The sequence below is a fragment of the Schistocerca gregaria genome, chromosome 3, assembly GCF_023897955.1.
Source record: "Schistocerca gregaria isolate iqSchGreg1 chromosome 3, iqSchGreg1.2, whole genome shotgun sequence".
NCBI classification, from domain to species: domain Eukaryota; kingdom Metazoa; phylum Arthropoda; class Insecta; order Orthoptera; family Acrididae; genus Schistocerca; species Schistocerca gregaria.
Window position 1 is genome coordinate 244,123,761 of NC_064922.1, and position 17,585 is coordinate 244,141,345.

The 17,585-nt window shown below is 39.8% G+C and overlaps 1 protein-coding gene across 2 annotated transcripts in view; it reads right to left on the minus strand.

The window, feature by feature from the left end:
• Window positions 1-17,585, minus strand: part of LOC126354093 (transcriptional regulator ATRX-like) — a 479,559-nt gene that overhangs the window by 190,571 nt on the left and 271,403 nt on the right. For both annotated transcript variants that reach the window (XM_050003480.1, XM_050003481.1), the window contains one exon: window positions 1,347-1,510. In XM_050003480.1, coding sequence (XP_049859437.1) covers window positions 1,347-1,510 — 164 coding nt within the window. The remainder of the gene's footprint in view (window positions 1-1,346; window positions 1,511-17,585) is intronic.

The window sequence follows — 17,585 nt, forward strand, 5'->3', positions numbered from 1 at the left end:
GAATCACAAGCTTGCTTTGTTTCTGATAATGTTTTTCCAATGAGCACAATACATTGAGTTACTTTTATTTAGATAACTTCTGTATAATAACATACCTAATATGGTGATAGTTTTCAGGTATGCACTTTGTTTTCTCAGTGGCAGTGCAGAACAGTATAAAAGACTTGACAAGAAAAGGCATCAACTTGGGCCACTTAACATGCAGGCACCTGCATTCAATGGGTGCAAAAGAGAAAGCTCAGATCCACATGACTGATGCTTTCAGAATATATGGACATTCTTACATATACCTTTCTCAGTCTCCAAACAAGTTGTCGTTTATAGAACACTACATGTCCCACAATTCAGAACAATCTGATGTCCATTAGTTTTCTCCTTTTTAGTTCATGATATGACTATTGCTCAGGGTCCGTGAATGTATTATTTAAAAACCAATAACCTTAACCTTGGCTAAAACAATGAACTCATGGACATGTTCTCACATATAACTCAGGACTATTTGTCTTATCACAGTGGGCACTAATATAGGATTTGAACTCAACTCATGTCAATTGTAAGAAGATCTCATCACTCATACCTGCTTAATGCTCCTGGCTTCTAAGATTTTTTTATCTCTTTAACATAAATGATACACAAATAATATTTTCTCCCTGAGCTAAAACACACACATATTTGAATACTTTCCATACGAAGAACCTGACTTGAAAATAATCTACCATAAACTCAATGGACAATTACACAGGAGGAAGTTTACCTTGTCTTTCTTTTAAAAAAATCCTATCCCTTTTTCAATCTTTTCTTCTCTGTCACAATCTCTCACATTAAAATGTTATTAACAGTGTTTTGAAAGAATAGAAAAGTTAAGCAGTGACACTGATGTTCCAGATTATTACTACTAATGTTGAATTTATAAGTGTTCTCACAATGACTACAGCAATGAGCAACATAAAACAAAAGAGGGCATGAGAAACTATGTTTATGGATTCTGAAATACCCAGTTTTTGGTCTTATATCATAGCATCGGTCTAGTGCACATGATCCAGTAAAGTAAATACTGATATTTGACTGAATGACAGGTTCACTTATATAAAAACATTTATTTTCATGACTAGTTTTGGCACCTGGGTTCAAAAGGTCACAACATGACTACTGTTGTAATAAATAGTTGAGCATTTAATGGCCTGGAAGTCAAATCTAACTGAAAATCAAAAGCTTTTATGCAATAGTAGCTCCAGTTAATCAAAGTGACAACAGTTCTATGTTAATCAATGTAGCTACAATGAACATTTGAAGAAAATAACAAATAACAAAATAACAAATAATATTTCAGAAAATAATGTACTTACTTGGTAAGTTCATACACTTCTATCTCATCACTATCAGGCAGATCCTTTAGCCAAATATGAAACTCATTCACCCAGTTCTTGATTGTGCTGTATGGACATATGATAAGAACTGTTTTCACAGAAGTAGCAGAGTTACACAAAACTGTGTGCACCAAAGCAACAACCTGAAAGTGCAAGACCAAAAATTAGTGCAGAGACAATACATTGAGTCTACTCATTCAGGCTTTGGTATGCTGTAACACTAACATGACAAGGCCAGCAACCAAATTTACCTGACTAAAAGGCAATCCTGAATATATAAAATGAGCTCTTTTTCGATGAGGCACCTTCAAAAATTTTTATTTTTAATCTATTCCAAATCAAATTGACACACTGTTTCACTGATATACAGTATCTTAAGATTTGTCTTATAAGTTAACAGTATCTACTGTACTGTAAACAACTGTGGTATTTTCTTAGACAAAATTATATGATGCTGATGCTCAAGATGATTTTCTCAAATGCTGAGTGAAGCTGCTGTGCTACTGCCGTTTTGCTTCATAATGTAAATCCCTATCTTTTCATCACTGTCGTGCACCCCCTTGTACTTAATTTGAATTCTATGAAAATTGCTCTTTCTCTACAGTGCCTTCATTTGAATGGTTTCTTTAGCAATCAGGAAGTCTAAAATGCATTTCTCACACACATACTGATCAACCTGCTGCAAATTCACAAAACCTTCCCTGATTTGGTCTCCTGAAAGTGTGGTATGCAGCTCTGGCAATCCTTAATTTATTTTTCATCTGATGCCATGTACGAGGCATGTCAGAAAGTAACAGGAATTTATTTTATTTTATTTTAGTTTTTTTACTTGTTGGTACACATATTTTTAAAAAAGACGGATCAAAGAATTTGCATTAAATTTTGCTTGAAAAATAGCATGAAGTGTGGTACAGCATTCAAAATGTTGATTGTGGCTTTTGTCGAATCTGTTGTGAGTAGCACAAGAGTTTATGAATGGTATAAATGTTTCAAGGAGGGTTGAGAAGACGTTCAAGAGAATGACCACCCTGGACGCCCTAGCACATAAGTTACTGATGAGAATGTAGAAGAAGTAAGGAAAAATGCATCTGGAAAATCGACATGCACCATCAGAGAGGTTGCTGATGATGCTGGCATTCTTCTGGCTCATGAAAATCTGTTTTCTCATATGTTTTGAGCAGAAAACCTGCAGCAGTGAGGTTTGTTCTGAAATTGTTGAATTTCGACCACAAACGAAGTCGCGTAGACATCTTTCAGGAATTGCTGAAAGAAATCGACAATTATCTGGAAATTCTACAGAAGGTTATAACAGAGGAGAAAACATAGGTATACAGGTACAACATCAAACCCAAGGCCCAATTGTCCCAATGGAAACTGACTGAAGAGCCATGACTGAAAAAAATTTCACAAGTTAAATCACATGGATAGGTTCTTCACACTGTTTTCTTAGATTATAAAGGGCAGTGCATCACTAGTTTCTGCCTTATGGTCAATAAAGAATACTGCATGGAAGTTATGTATTGTTTGCATGAAGCAGTCTGAAGAAAATGACCAGAATTGTTGCAAAACAACTCATGGAAATTGCACTGCAATAATGTTCCTGCTCACACCTCAATGCTACCATATTTACTCGAATCTAAGCCGCACTTTTTTTCCAGTTTTTGTAGTCCAAAAAACCGCCCGCGGCTTAGAATCGAGTGCAAAGTAAGCGGAAGTTCTGAAAAATGTTGGTAGGAGCCACCACAACTAACTTCTGCCATCGAATATATGTAGCGCTAAACAGGCATGCTTTGTAGCCACAAAGATAAATACTGGCACCAAAACCTCTGCGTCAGTAAATAAATTTAAAAAAAAAGTGGAAGACGAGCTATTTTTTCTCCGCCCCGAGTTCCGACCACATTATCCAGCGAAGTAAATACAAATTCCGTACTGTTCATCTTCGAATGTAGCAGAATTTCAATGTACTACGAAAATCCGACTGGCAAGACTGTTTGGGGTGTTTGTCAATATGGCCAACCCTACGTTCTGAATTTTTTCTACCTGTGAGAAGAGATGGTTGCTAATAGGAACCTTATGAAATGTGAATCACATATGCAGTATTCTCTTCAGCATAAGAATAATACGAATATAAACATTTTGTCATGTATTCTTTTGTGTTTGCTGCTATCTCATTTAAATCCTGTCTGTCTAATAAACCACGAAACTAGAGTGAGACAACAGCAAACGAGGAAGAATATACGTATCATGTCATGTTTATATTCGTATTATTCTTATGCCTAATAATGATACAGTCAGGAATGAAGCACGGCAACTGACTAGATTTTTAAATCTAAGTTGACTCTAATTTCTGTGCAGAATTTGATGTACTAAAGAAGCGGCCGCAAAGATTTTCAAACGGAGAAAAATTTTCGCCTAACTCTCATTCAGAACATGTTCTATCTTACAGTCTATTATTTGGTTCTTCTTGATCATTATCACAGAAAGCAGCAGTCTCTTGCCATTGTTTCGCTAATGAGACGATTCCTCTCTCTCTCTCTCTCTCTCTCTCTCTCTCTCTCTCTCTCTCTCTCTTGTAAGCGGCGGTAGCGCGCACAAAAGCAAGCCATGCCGCGAGCGGTGACAGGCCGTAAACACGCACTATCAGAATGTGACAAACAATGCATGAGACAGTACAGTAATGCATTTTCAGCTTAGAGTGACGTAAACACCTATAACAAAGAAAACAGCACTTGTCAGATCAAAGCAAAATAAGCAATCGATTCAAACCAGACGAAGCACATGAAAAATGAAGGGTACTCGTATAAATACGGACGAAGCGCCTGACGCATTGCAATGGCTACCTGGTAAAGCTTAACTGCTAAGCTTACGACTCAAACCAAAATACTGTAGCTGTATCGTCATTCATTCGACCTAAATTGTGTCCCATATTACAATGGACCAACTTTGTTTCGATTTGGAGGTTGCGGCCTAAAACTTTTCTCTCCCCTTGAACTTCGAGTCTCAAGTTTCAGGTGCCGCTTAGATTCGTGGAATTTTTTTTCCTTTATTTTGAGTCTCATTTTTCAAGTGCGGCTCAGATTAGAGTGCGGCTTAGATTCGAGTAAATATGGTATTTGTAGTTTTTGGAAGGGAAAAGAAAAGAAAAAGAAGAAGAAGAAGAAGAAGAAGAAGGACACAACAACATAATGTTGCTCCAGCCACCATACTTGCCAGAAATATCCCCGTAAATGTTTTCTATTCCCGAGACTGATGACAATCACGAAAGGGCATCATTTTGCCACCACTGTTGGGATGAAAACAGAATTCCTGAAGAAGCTGAACGCCATAACAAAAAATTTGTCCCAAAAGTGCATCCAAGAGTGGAAAAAGTGCTGGCACAAGTGTGTTGTATCTGGGGGGATTACTTTGAAGGGAATAAAGCTGATGTGGAATAAATAAAGATACTTCAAGAAAAACAATAATTTTCATTATTTTTTGACCCCACCTCACATGTATATTCGGTTTGGTAACACCAAATTTTCTTCCTGCAGTACAGTTATTTGTGGTCTCTGCTCCATGAGTAACCATTATCTTAAAATTATTGACATACTCTCTGCATGAGCAAACTGCGAACTGCAAACTCTTAGGATTATGTTTAACAACAATTACGGCTGTGAATTACTTCCATTATCAATTGCTATTATCTACTGTCCTTACAGCACTAAGCAAACTGAATCCTCTCGGCTCCCTAGCGCTGGATCAGTAGAAATATGAGCAACCTGAGTTAACAATGCACTTCATAATTTGTTGCCAAACTCAAAAATCAACAGTGTTGTCAAGCAAATCGCTGCTCTAATGCAATTGTTGAATCTTGCATGTCACCTACACTGCCACATTTTGAGTGTTCTGTTTGAACATATTGGTGTAATATTAATTTGTCACCCAGAAAAATGTGTGCTATTGTTGAGTATTTCTCCATTTGTAAAGCAAGCTCAGTTCTGACCGCTTATAGATGGAGGTGAATTGCAGTTTAAGAAGTTGATAAAAACTAACTACCAAACATTCATGTGATGACCCCTTGTTAACCTCAGCAAACCAAAATTTTTATCTGCAAACATACAAATCTTTATATTTTTTTCAAATGATGAATTTAGGAAAAACCTCATCTTATAAATGCATTATGTAAGTTTTCATTCAGCAGAAAATTGCATATTTGTATCTAATCTGGTGCTACAAAGAAGTCAGAATACAGGACATAAAATTACTTATGATAATGATTACAAAAATCTCACACTGTTACTTACTGGACATGATGCACACCAGTTTTACATCAACTGAATTGATTATGTTAGCAGCTAACAATCTCTCATCTATTCTGTCACCACTAATAACACAGCAGAGTGAAGCAGTTGGTAATATAGAATGATACTGATTGACTCTTTACTCTGCGCTACTAAAGTGTTTAATTTTGTATTATTAGAGGGTTCTATTTTCTCAGATCGTACGAAGGGTGTTATGCCTGCAGGACTATATGTAGTCTTCAAAATGGTGTCCGTAACTCCCAAGGAGGGAGCTGTCATTGAGGTTCTTATGGTGGAAAACCAGAGCATTTGTAGGCCCCTGCAGAATGTCTATGGAGACCTGGCAGTGAACTTACATATGGTTAGTCTGTCATTACTTCAACAAGTTCATGAATACATGTCTGATCCCCGATGTGCCAGCTGACCTCACAAAGCTGTGACCCCTGCAATGGCAGACTGTGTGGATACTCACATTCAAAGTGATCAACAGTTCACAGTCAAACACCTCACTGCACAACTGGACCTCTCAGCTACTAGCGGTGACAGACTAATTCACCAGAGGATACTTGAAGGGATGTGCCCGCAGGGTTCCTTGCCAGCTAACAGAAGACCATAAAGAGCAATGAAGGACCATTTGTGCGGAACTGCTTGCACACTGTGATGGTGATTGGGACAATTTTTGTCGATCATCATCACAGGCGACAAAACATGGGTTCATTACTTTGAACCAGAAACAAAACAGCAATCCATGGAGTGGTGCCACACCACCTCCTTGGAAGAAAAGTTCAAAGTCACACCCTCAGCTGGTAAAGTCAGTGGAGATTATTGGAGACTTCTATTTCCTTGGATTGTACAAGGGGTGTTATGTCTGCAGCACTATACATAACCTTCAAAATGGCAGCCATTAAACTCCACGGGATTATTCTGTACAATGTCCACTCCATGGTGCAATGGTCAATTCTGAAATGTATTGTGCTACCCTCCACGGTGCAATGGTCAACTCTGAACTGTATTGTGCTGCCCTCAGGAAATTGATGAAATAGCTTCAATGTGTTCATTGCCACAAATGCAAACAAACTTCTCCTTCTCCAAGACAAGGCAAGGACCCACAAAATTTCATTGGACTGTTCTTCCTCATCCACCCTATAGCCCGGATTTCACACCTTCTGACTTCAATCTGTTTGGCCCAATGAAGGAAGCATTCCGCAGGAAACAATATGTGGATGATGGGGACGTTATATTATGCAGCAAGATGTTGATGTTGAGGTCAACCAGGAGAGTGGTACCATGTGGGCATACAGACCCTCCCAGAAAGGTGGTGTAATGTCATTACATTTACCGGAGGTTATGTTGAAACATAGGGCCTTGTAGCAAAAAGACTGGGGAACAATATGATGTGTTGGAAACCTGAATAAAACCAACCTGTTGCATGACTTATTTGACACACTGCTCATAGTAATAAATGTAGAGAATTGAGAAAAATGGGAGTTAAAACTTCACAATACGTTCGCCCCTCTGTTGTGTGTTCCACGTCTCCTTTTTCTGCTTGTGCTTTTGTCCCGCATCGGTGTACGGTTGGAGAGTTTGCGAAATGGATGTGGCATGGCTAGTCTAAATGGTTGCCAGGTGCTATTCCGGTTGCCATGCCATTACCCACCAGGAATGAATGTGTGAACCCCAAAAATATCAATTTCATATGAAATTCAAATGTTTCTATCCTGGAAGAAGTGCTAAATCTTCAACAAAATCAAACATCCATAAAACACACACACACACACACACACACACACACACACACACACACACGGGTGTGCATGGAAGAGGGAGACAATATTAATTATAGATTGCAATTTAAAATTTAAAATCCAAGACAAAATATAAATATCTACATGCTGTTAGATCACTACTCACTGAGAACAGAATGTATGCTGTCAAGGCTGATTAGTAGCTCAGCTTGTGGAAAAGTCACACATCAGAGAGCAAAGACCGAGAAGCTCTCATGCACATGGTTACTTCCTCTTCCAGTTGAACAAGGAAGTTGAATAGTGGTCTTGGCGAGGTAGGTGGAGGGAACATGGTGGTTGTAATGTGAATAGAGGGAGGAACAGCAAAAGATGAATGTATAAGTACCTATCTTGAACAGCTAACACTTATGTTTAAATAAGAAAGATTGTGGTTTAATGACCCATCACCTATGATGTATTTGTGATATCAATAGCGATTTCATTGACTGCATGTGATGGTCACAACTATGAGAGAGGTGACACTTCAAAACTCCCTGCTAGGTGCCGCCTAGCAATCTCGCTCTTAAATTTCTCCCTGTCTCCAATAGGAGGGCGCCACACATACATGCCATCAGAGGATGCTGAATTCTCACGACCTGACTGCCTGCAACTCTAACTGGTCATCACATCTTTTTAAGCAGCCTCACTCAGAATTTGAACCCATACTTCAGTGAATTTACGCTGAGGTGACAAAAGTCATGGGATACCTCAGTGTTGGATCTGCTTTTGCATTGTGTAGTGCAGCAACTCAATATTCTTCAAACCAATCACAAGCAGTTGTTGTCTGGTGACATGACATCACTGTTAGGGGACATTAAGTCCATGAATGGCTGCAAATAGTCTTCAAGTAGCCGAATATAATCATTTCCAGTTTATGATGAGTTCAGTTGTACCAAAGGACACAGTCCATCCATACCATGTAAACACAGCCTGCATCATTATGGAACCATCACCAGCTTGCACGGTGTGTTGTTAACAAATTGGTTCCAAGGCTTCATTGGGTATGTGCTACACTTGAATGCTACCATCAGCTACCAACTGAAATTGGGGCTTGTCTGACCATCCCTCTGTTTCCCAGGCAATTTAGGGTCCAAATGATAAGGTCACAGGCCCAGGAGAGGCACTGCAGCAATGTCATGCTATTAGCAAAGGCACTCAATTCGGTCATCTGCTGGCCCAGAAGATACACTGCAGCAATGTCATGCTATTAGCAAAGGCACTCAAATCGGTCATTGGCTGCCATAGCCCAATCAGCAACAATTTCACCACACTGTCCTAATGGATACATTCATCGTACATCCCACATTCATTTCTGCAGTTATATCTCACAGTGTTGCTTGTCTGTCAGCACTAACAGCTCTACACAAAAGCTGCTGCTCTCGCTCAGTAAGTGAAGGTGGTCAGCCACTGTGCTGTCTGTGGTAAGAGGTAACATCTAAAATTTCCTATTCTCAGCACACTTTTAACATTATGTATCTCAAAATACGGAATTCCCTGAAGACATCTAAAATGGAATGTCCAATCCGTCTAGCTCGAATTACCATTCTTTTTCTCATGAATCATCTGACAACAATTGACTGCTCTGCCAATGCAGTTCTTTCTTACACCCTATGTACACGATACTACCACCATTTGTGCATGTGCGTATCACTATTTCATGACTTTTGTCTCCTTAGTGTATAGACTTATCAACATTAGTAGTGAAAGATGGCAGTGAGGGAAATACGTGGCGCAACACAACTAAACATTACTGTGTGTTACTGTCCTATCCGATAATATCAGCATACAGGGCTATTTGATACTGTCAAGAACATTGCTCTCACTGCACATAATTTCGCACCGCAGAGATATCTACAGGTCTTCAAAGTTATGTATATCTCAATTATTAAGTGTACATATTTTAAACTTATTAATGCATTATCTTTTTGTAGCTATCTGAGTGCATTTACTGACGACCTCAATTACCAATACAGCAGACATCTGTTGGCGACATGTTTGGTTTATCCACCTACATGTTTAATTTTTTTGGCCTATTGAAATGAGTCTGGTTTTTTCTGCCCTGGCAGTGGTAGGCAATCAGTTAAACTTTCATAATTTTCATATGGAACTATTTGTGTATGCAATGGCAACTTCTGAGAACAATCAATCTTTGCTCTTTTTCTGTTTCAGAGCCAAAAAAGCACCTATTTGCTCTCACCTACTTGCTCACACCTATTGGAAGACTGACTGAAGCACAACGTTCACATCAAATGACAATGACTAAAGCACAAAATGCCAGTGGCCAGATGCTGCCTTCTCCACCCTCCCTGCTCTTTTGATGCAACAGAAAAGGAATGAACAGAGTACTGTTTGCAGCTTGAGTAAATCTGGCTGCATACAAATGTCAGGGGAATCATGAAGCTCTTTCTTTTTTCTTGTGGGCAGGGTTGCCCCGAAAGTAAAGCACCACATTTTTTTTCTTCAACAATTCTTTATTGAACATAATGAGAATTACACACACACAAAAATGGTGTTTTATCTACACATCCTATTTTTCCACTTTTTTTTTTTTGGGTGGGGGTGGTGGTGAGGGGGGGGGGGGGGGGGTCGGGCATGGTATCAATGGATTCTTCATCCTCCACCCACCACACTTGGTGTGCCACTGACAGCTACAGGGGAGATGACTCTTTCGCTTGCTGTACCCGACAGTGGTCACCATGCAACCACACCGCCAGAGGTCAAGCTCTTGTGACCTCACTGCCTCTGACTCTGGCTGAAGCATCTTTTTAAGCAGCTTCATTCAGAACATCACCCCAGATTTTAACTAACTTACAAACTTATCAACTTTAGTATAGGAAACTGCACTGAGGAAATGTGTGTGGTGAGCATTCAAACTGAGTGAAAAAAGTTATTGAAAGGTTTCGTGGAATTTAAAAATATTTTATTTCACTTATTCCTTTGGACTTCTGGCATAGTCCACTGCATCCTACACTCAAGCTATGGTTGGACCTGGGTTGGAGCAATACTGGACATTTGTACATGATGCATTTACCCACATTCAGCCCACATGAACAGCATTCCCACATTGGATATTGCTGACAGGCGATGCTGTTGCAAAGTGTTGCTGACAGAGGGATACATCAATCAGAGGGCTGGAAACTGTCATGTGGGGGAAGCAGAGCAGGATGTCGAGAGCATGGTGGTACCACTGGATAGAGTCTTCGATGTGCCAGATGTGTTCTCCTGCTACTCTTTCTGGGTAATATGTGGCTGCACCTGCCACACTGCAGTTTGTATTTTCCTGTATCCCTTAATAGCAGGAGATGGAACAATAAATTCGACTCAGTGATCTAAAACACTTCTGGTTTTGTCTTTTCAATAAATTCCCTGACACTCCTGGATCCGCATACCCTAGCTAAGTCCTGGCGTTGGTCTGTCTGTGCACAAATGGTGTCGGTCACAGGATCAGAGTGCACCATTCGGCCAGGGTTATTGGCCCACTCCCTAGTGGATAGTTGCCGCATATTAATTCTATGGGAGAGCTGGCCTTACAATGTTAGCCTGTAACCTGCCTACATTCGATTGGACTGGACTTTTTGCCACATGGGTGTGCTCTATGGGCCACCTTGCTGCCACACTGTCTAAACATCAACACAGGTGGCAGTCTGGCGTTAACCATCTGCCTCACTGCTGCACGTCCGACCAAGACTTGCTGCCATACCGCTTCGAGTCCATGCAAATGCCAATGTCACCATCTCATTGCCACTGATGCACCACACCATGCTGCAGATCCCACCAACACTGCTGTATTCGTGCTACTTCAACTGACGATGGAAAAGTTAAATTAAGTCTGACTGCCACGCATGCTTATTCTTTGCTGCCATATTTCTGCAAGCTACTATCACTGGAGCCTGTCACTGTTAGGTTTTAATGTTCATTTATACATGAGGAACTTTTCTCTCTTGTTAAAGTCTTCCTGTCTTTACAAATTGTGGCCGTAGAATTTATAACCATGCCTGATAAACACTCTCACGAATGGCAGGATGCAGCTGCTGCTGGAAATGTCCAGGTAGATAATGCGGCTCTACTTCAAGAGCACATTAATTCTGCAAAAGTTACAAGTGCAGGAATATGTAACTGATTTATCACATCAAGACGAAAAGAAAACTAAGCAGGCATCAAGTCAAACTACGACAAGCACTTCTAGGGCTTCTGCTGTGGACACAGCAATTTACATACCGAATGTTGTTAGCACCCTTCCTGCAGTCTCTTTTGCTTCATCATTTTCAGGAGAACTTGGCCAGAATGTTACCACACTCCTGCAAAGTTTCTGAGATGCTCTTGCTCCTCCTCACAATAACATCCTGCTAAGTATACATTTGATGACCTGGCAAAGGAATTAGCAGAGTACTACTCTTGACAAGAAAATATTAGTATTACAGAGACCTTTTGTCCACTTTATGCCAGAAGAATGGTGGAGATTTTGAGGCTTTCACAGATCGGACACAAACCGTATACTGCAGTACATATGCACTGGGGAAAGATGCACTGTGTAGCGAGGTACTAACTGAAGAGGCCGAGACAAAAGTTATTGATGTATTTATTTACGGAATAAACCTGCAGATTGGGACTGAAGTTAAAATGGCTTTCCTGACATCATTACAAGAAGCCATGAGATTGATTCTGTTGCATGAAGTAGGTCATTTCGTTTCAACCCCTGTGGGAAACAACAAGGCGTACAATGTTTTTGTGAATGCCAATGGTGCGGATAACCGAATTACACAGATGAGCACTGCTGTGCACTGTGTTGTGCAACATGTCATATGATACGACACACAAACGACAGCTGGCCGTTAAATCAGAGGGAAAGTTATTCACAGCAGAATACTCTGGAAAAAAGAGACAACGGAGTGGGGAAACAAAGGAGGGGCAGGCTCTGCTGCCGCCGCTGTCACCAAACCCTTACTTATAAATCAGTTCTATCAGAAGTTAGCAACTCGCCTGAGTCTTTTGTATCCAGCTCTGGAAGAATATGCATGATTATTCAAGGAATGGCAGTATCTGCCAGCAACTGACCTTGTACAGAATGAATTTCCCACAGAAAACACTAGATTGTTTGCAAAGAAACCATACAGACTACCATTTCACCTACAATCCATTGTTGAGGATACCACTGAACAACAGGTGGCTGCAGGGATAATGTAACCTTCTACAAAGCCCATGGTCATCACCAATGATCGTTTACCTAAAGAGTCAATCAATGGGGGGAAAACCTATCATCCGTGCATCGACAAATGAGCACTAAATAAGGACATTACCCCGTATCGATGAAACATTGGACAGATACGAGAATTTTAGGTATTTTACCACCCTTGACAGGCACTCTGGTTACCACCAAATTCCGATTGCACCACAACATAGACCAAAGACTGCTTATTTGGTTCCATCCACACTCTATGAGTTTTTACACATGCCCTTTGTTCAAAGGAATGCACCTACCACTTTCCAAAGATTCGCTGACCTACTGTTTGGAGGTCTGAAACCCATTATGTGTATTGCATACTTAGGTGATATAATGTTTTGAAGAACAATTGAGGAACATGTAAAGAGATTAAAAAAGTGTGTTGTCAGGTTCGTATAGTGCACGTTTAAACTTCAAAATACAGAAATGTTATTTCACAAAATCACAGGTTCAGTATTAGGAACACATTATTAGTGCAGATAGAGTAGTTGACAATTTCCTACTTCCCACTAACATTAAAGAGTTGCATGATTCAGGACATATGAAATTGAATGTAAGCCCATATAGGAAAAATTTATAGCTTTTAGTAAAATCACACTATTACAAAATCGTTTACTAATGGAAGATGAGCAACAGAGATGTACCAAAATTTTAAAAATAACCATAGTTGTAGGTTTGGTAAACAATTGTAATGTAAATGTATACGTAGATTCGAGAAAAGAAAATTTCATTGTCAGATTTTTTTTATTTTTTTTTTTTTAGACAGAAAAAAAGTTTATCTGATACTTCCTGTAACTGGTACATATGTAGTAGGAATTACAGGGTTAAAGTGAGACAGATTAAACACGAAGTATGACTACCAATAACATTGAATAATTTTACAGTTATTCCGACCTGTTTGGTAGTACTTAATGTGAATCTGCAACAGCCGTTGGGGATGGATTGGCTGATGAGATACATATAACATTTAACATATAATTGTAGAGACAAAATACACATATTATCACTTAAAGAAAACACTAGTGGTAATACAGAGATAGCATCGACTCAATAGCAACTGTATTACTGTTATAAACTTGGAGAGTACAATCAACGTGAACTACAAGAACAAATCAAAGATAAAACATGTGAGTTTGAATTATTGAACAACTTACAAAAAGATGATCTGCACAAAATATTACTGAAGTATATGACAGTATTTCCACATAAGCCTGAAGTACTGGACAATTACACATGCAGTTTTAAGATCAAGGACAAAACTCCTTTCTTTTGTAAACCGTAATCACAAGTACCACAGTTTAATATTGGACACGTAGTGTTAATCAATGATCACATGAGCTCAAATATTAAGAGAGAGACCAGTAAATTTTTTGTATGTTGGACCCTACAGAGTTGAGGGAGTTTCTCATGCAAATGCATTATTTCTAGTAGAGTCAACTACGGGAAAAGAGAAAGGACAATACAACATAGAAATGGTAAAGAGATTTAAACAATATAATTTCAGACTGGAAGCCCAGTCAAGCACTGTTTCTTATTCTGAACAATGTGAATTAGGTAATCTTTTTTAACATCCACATTTAATGATTCTATTGCGGGTGGGTTTGTGTAGGAGAAGTGTGGCATTTGCAGACACTACAAGTCACACACACAATTAACACAGTGCTTTTGTTTACTCCCTAAAGTCATTCTGTGGCAGGGTGTTGGACTCACCTTTTGGGGCCTGTTAAGGTGAAGTTGGGCATTACCATTCTGTAGGGAATGTTGACCACTCTGTCCTCCTGCGTCCTGATGAAGAACCTGGCAGGGAGGGTGTCCTGGGGTACGAGGTTGAGAAGGGATTTTGTCTTTGGTGTCTAACTACTTTCCTTATTTGGGTCCAACACTCTGATTCTATTTTTTTCACTTTCTTACTTCTCAACTTTGAGGACCAAATCTGAACTCCTCTTTCCATATTAATATGTACCTGTTGTTGAGACCATTCCCTGTTTTCTGTGTCAATAGTGACATTCCTCACGGAGTGGTTATTAAGTTTACTTCAGTAAACTGTGCGAGGAACAATGCGTGCACCTGCGTCTATCTTTCTGCATGATCACATCAGTTGGAAGACATGTCTTGTTAGGCCGGTCTTCACATGAGTTCTGACTTTAGTGATTTGCAAGCATTCAAGACAAAGCATTGCCTTCTGCCTCTTCTACCCCTTTCGTTGGGCTGAGTTAGTTTGCCATCACATTATGGACATTGTTTGACTTGCACATATCCAGCAACTACTCAAGTTCATTCATGTGCCCTCTCAGCACCCCGTGGAGCACCGTTACTTTATCACTTCATTCACCAACCCACAGATAACTACCAGCTTTGTATCTACTGCCAACTAGCTTGTGAGGAACATCCTTTATAACAGTTTATCAATTACTGATCATGAAACTATGGGGGTATTTGTCTGCCCTATTGTGACACAATGTGTTAATGCATTCTAGGTAGTTGGACTTGTGTTAGCTAGTGACACCACTGACACACTGTACATTGCTGATAATCATGCTCACCGAGAAATGCCAAGCTGTTGTCTCTCTATCATCATCAGCAGTTAAAAGGAGGTGCCATATTGTGTTTGCTCTGTTTGTTAGTACTGTGTGTACTCCACCATATCAGACCTTTTATCGCCTGGTATAACACCTGAATGGTTAAACAATTTGCTGTTCTCTCCTCAACAAGTTATAATAATGGCTGACAAGGCTTTAACCATACTGAGGGAAGACGAAGTAGTGTTGCAGCAGACTGCCAGTTGCTTAATAGATTGTGAACCACTGTTAAAATCTGTAAACAGTGAAATGTTTCATATTCTATGGGATCCAAAACAGATGCTTGTCACTACTCAAGAACAACTACAAAGCACCAAGTCTGCCTGGTGTAATGTATGTGGCACTGTGCTAAAAACAGTAATTGGCACTTTGGATCAGGCTGATGCTGAATACTGGAATAAAGCCCTCCGCCAAGCTATATCCTTTGCTTCTCAAAATAATACAATTCTTGTATGCATGACACACATACTATAGATAACATCCTGATTGCTACTAACTCATAATGTAACCACTTAGCTAGTACAGCAGTAAGAACAACTTAAGAATTCAGTTCAACTTGGATTAATAAGTATGTGCAGGAAATTTTCAAACTTAACTGCCAGTTTACAAGTAACCAAGGCATTACAGAGTTTGTTGCGTAACTCGCATGCAACACAGCTACACATCAACACTCTGCATACTATCATTCAGTCAGGTCTGCAACAGAGACTCAGCCCTAATTGATTGCCTGCCAAAACTTTTCTGTAAGTGTTACAAAAATTTCAGTCCATTTATCACCACCCATGCAAATGATTTACCCCATAGGGGAATCGACTCCGTCAAATTTCTATGCAGTTGCCAAGGTGCAACTGTCATGGTCCCTAGATATGTTGAATGTGCAGATATCATTTTCTATCACTTGTGCTAATTGCAAATTCAAGTATTACCATCTTCACCCCTTCCAGTTGCTTGGGCACCTGCCCAGAAACAAATTATCTGAGAAACAAAAGATATTTAGTTGTTAGTAAAGATCGTCAAACACACAGCAATGCTGCTTGATGCTTTTCAATTTTGGATCCATGCCAATTATCACTTAGCACTAGGGAAGGGACTGTGAAATCACATTATTTCTGGAGGAACCTAAGGGGCCCTCTTGTCATCTTACTGTTGCTGTGATACACAAACCTGGTTCGCCCCTGTCAAGCAAAGTTTGCTATACTCTGTACCACAGTCTATTGCACTGGTTTTACTTTATTACAGGCATATGTTTATCTCTCATACCTATTAGGTCAATTGGACTGGGGGTGGGGGATGGACTTCTATTGAACAGTTCCTCCTATGACATAGTCACACCCACTTTCAAACTACCTGCCCAGTTAACATAAGCACTTAACACATGCTTCATATCTTTTCTGTTGTACCTGCCTGCAGCTCATCTCCTACCCTTGTGTTGTCTAGCCTGATAGCCAGCCTACACTGCCGAACAACAAGACCCATCTTTTGCAATCTATCAATGATTTATTGGTTCAAGAACCAGATCAGATTACTCTTAACCATGCTGCTAAATAAATTCTTGAGTGGAATACTAAAGATTATCTACACACGACAATTATTCCTAATGCTACAACTCTTTCGTCAACTCTGCTCATTGTCTGTCTTGTTGTACGGGTTCTTTATACGCGAGGTTAGTGACAGCTCTAAGTCAATACAGCCAGCAATTATCTGAGCAGCAGCCATCAGGTGAATAACATGATTAGGGCACTTTGGTGTATGGTATATTCCAGGCATTGCCCTTCCTCCATGGTTAACGTTAAGAGCTCAAGTACTCACCATCAATGGTTCTTTTCCTTAAATAAAATATTTGAATCCCTTATACTATAGGAACGTAGCAACCAAAGAATGATGAAAATGTAACAATATATAGAGCACTTTGTGCTTGTTCAGTTTCCAACTAGGTTATCTTCCATACAAGGGGGAGTGATTGGTCAATAATGTTCAATGAATTATAGAATATACAAACAAAAAAGGGAAAGTGTAAACTATTAGTCAATTCATAGGGGAAATTTATAAACGGATAACAACCTAATGCTACTGCCAATCTGTAAAGTTGTGATTCCAATCCCCTTTTTCGTAATACCTCTAAATGAGCCTCCATTGATGCCTCCCCTTGATGGAGTATTATGGTCCCTCATAACCAATGAGACCTGATCACTGTACTTGCCAACCCTCCTGGTTGGTTCAGACTACAGGCGTTGCAAGCGAGCCAGTCTAGCCACTGTCTGACTCATGCCCCTCAGCAGCCCTGTACTATGCTCAGAGGCTCTGTCCACTGCTGCCACACCTGGTGTCACCTTCAAAAAAATGGTTCATATGGC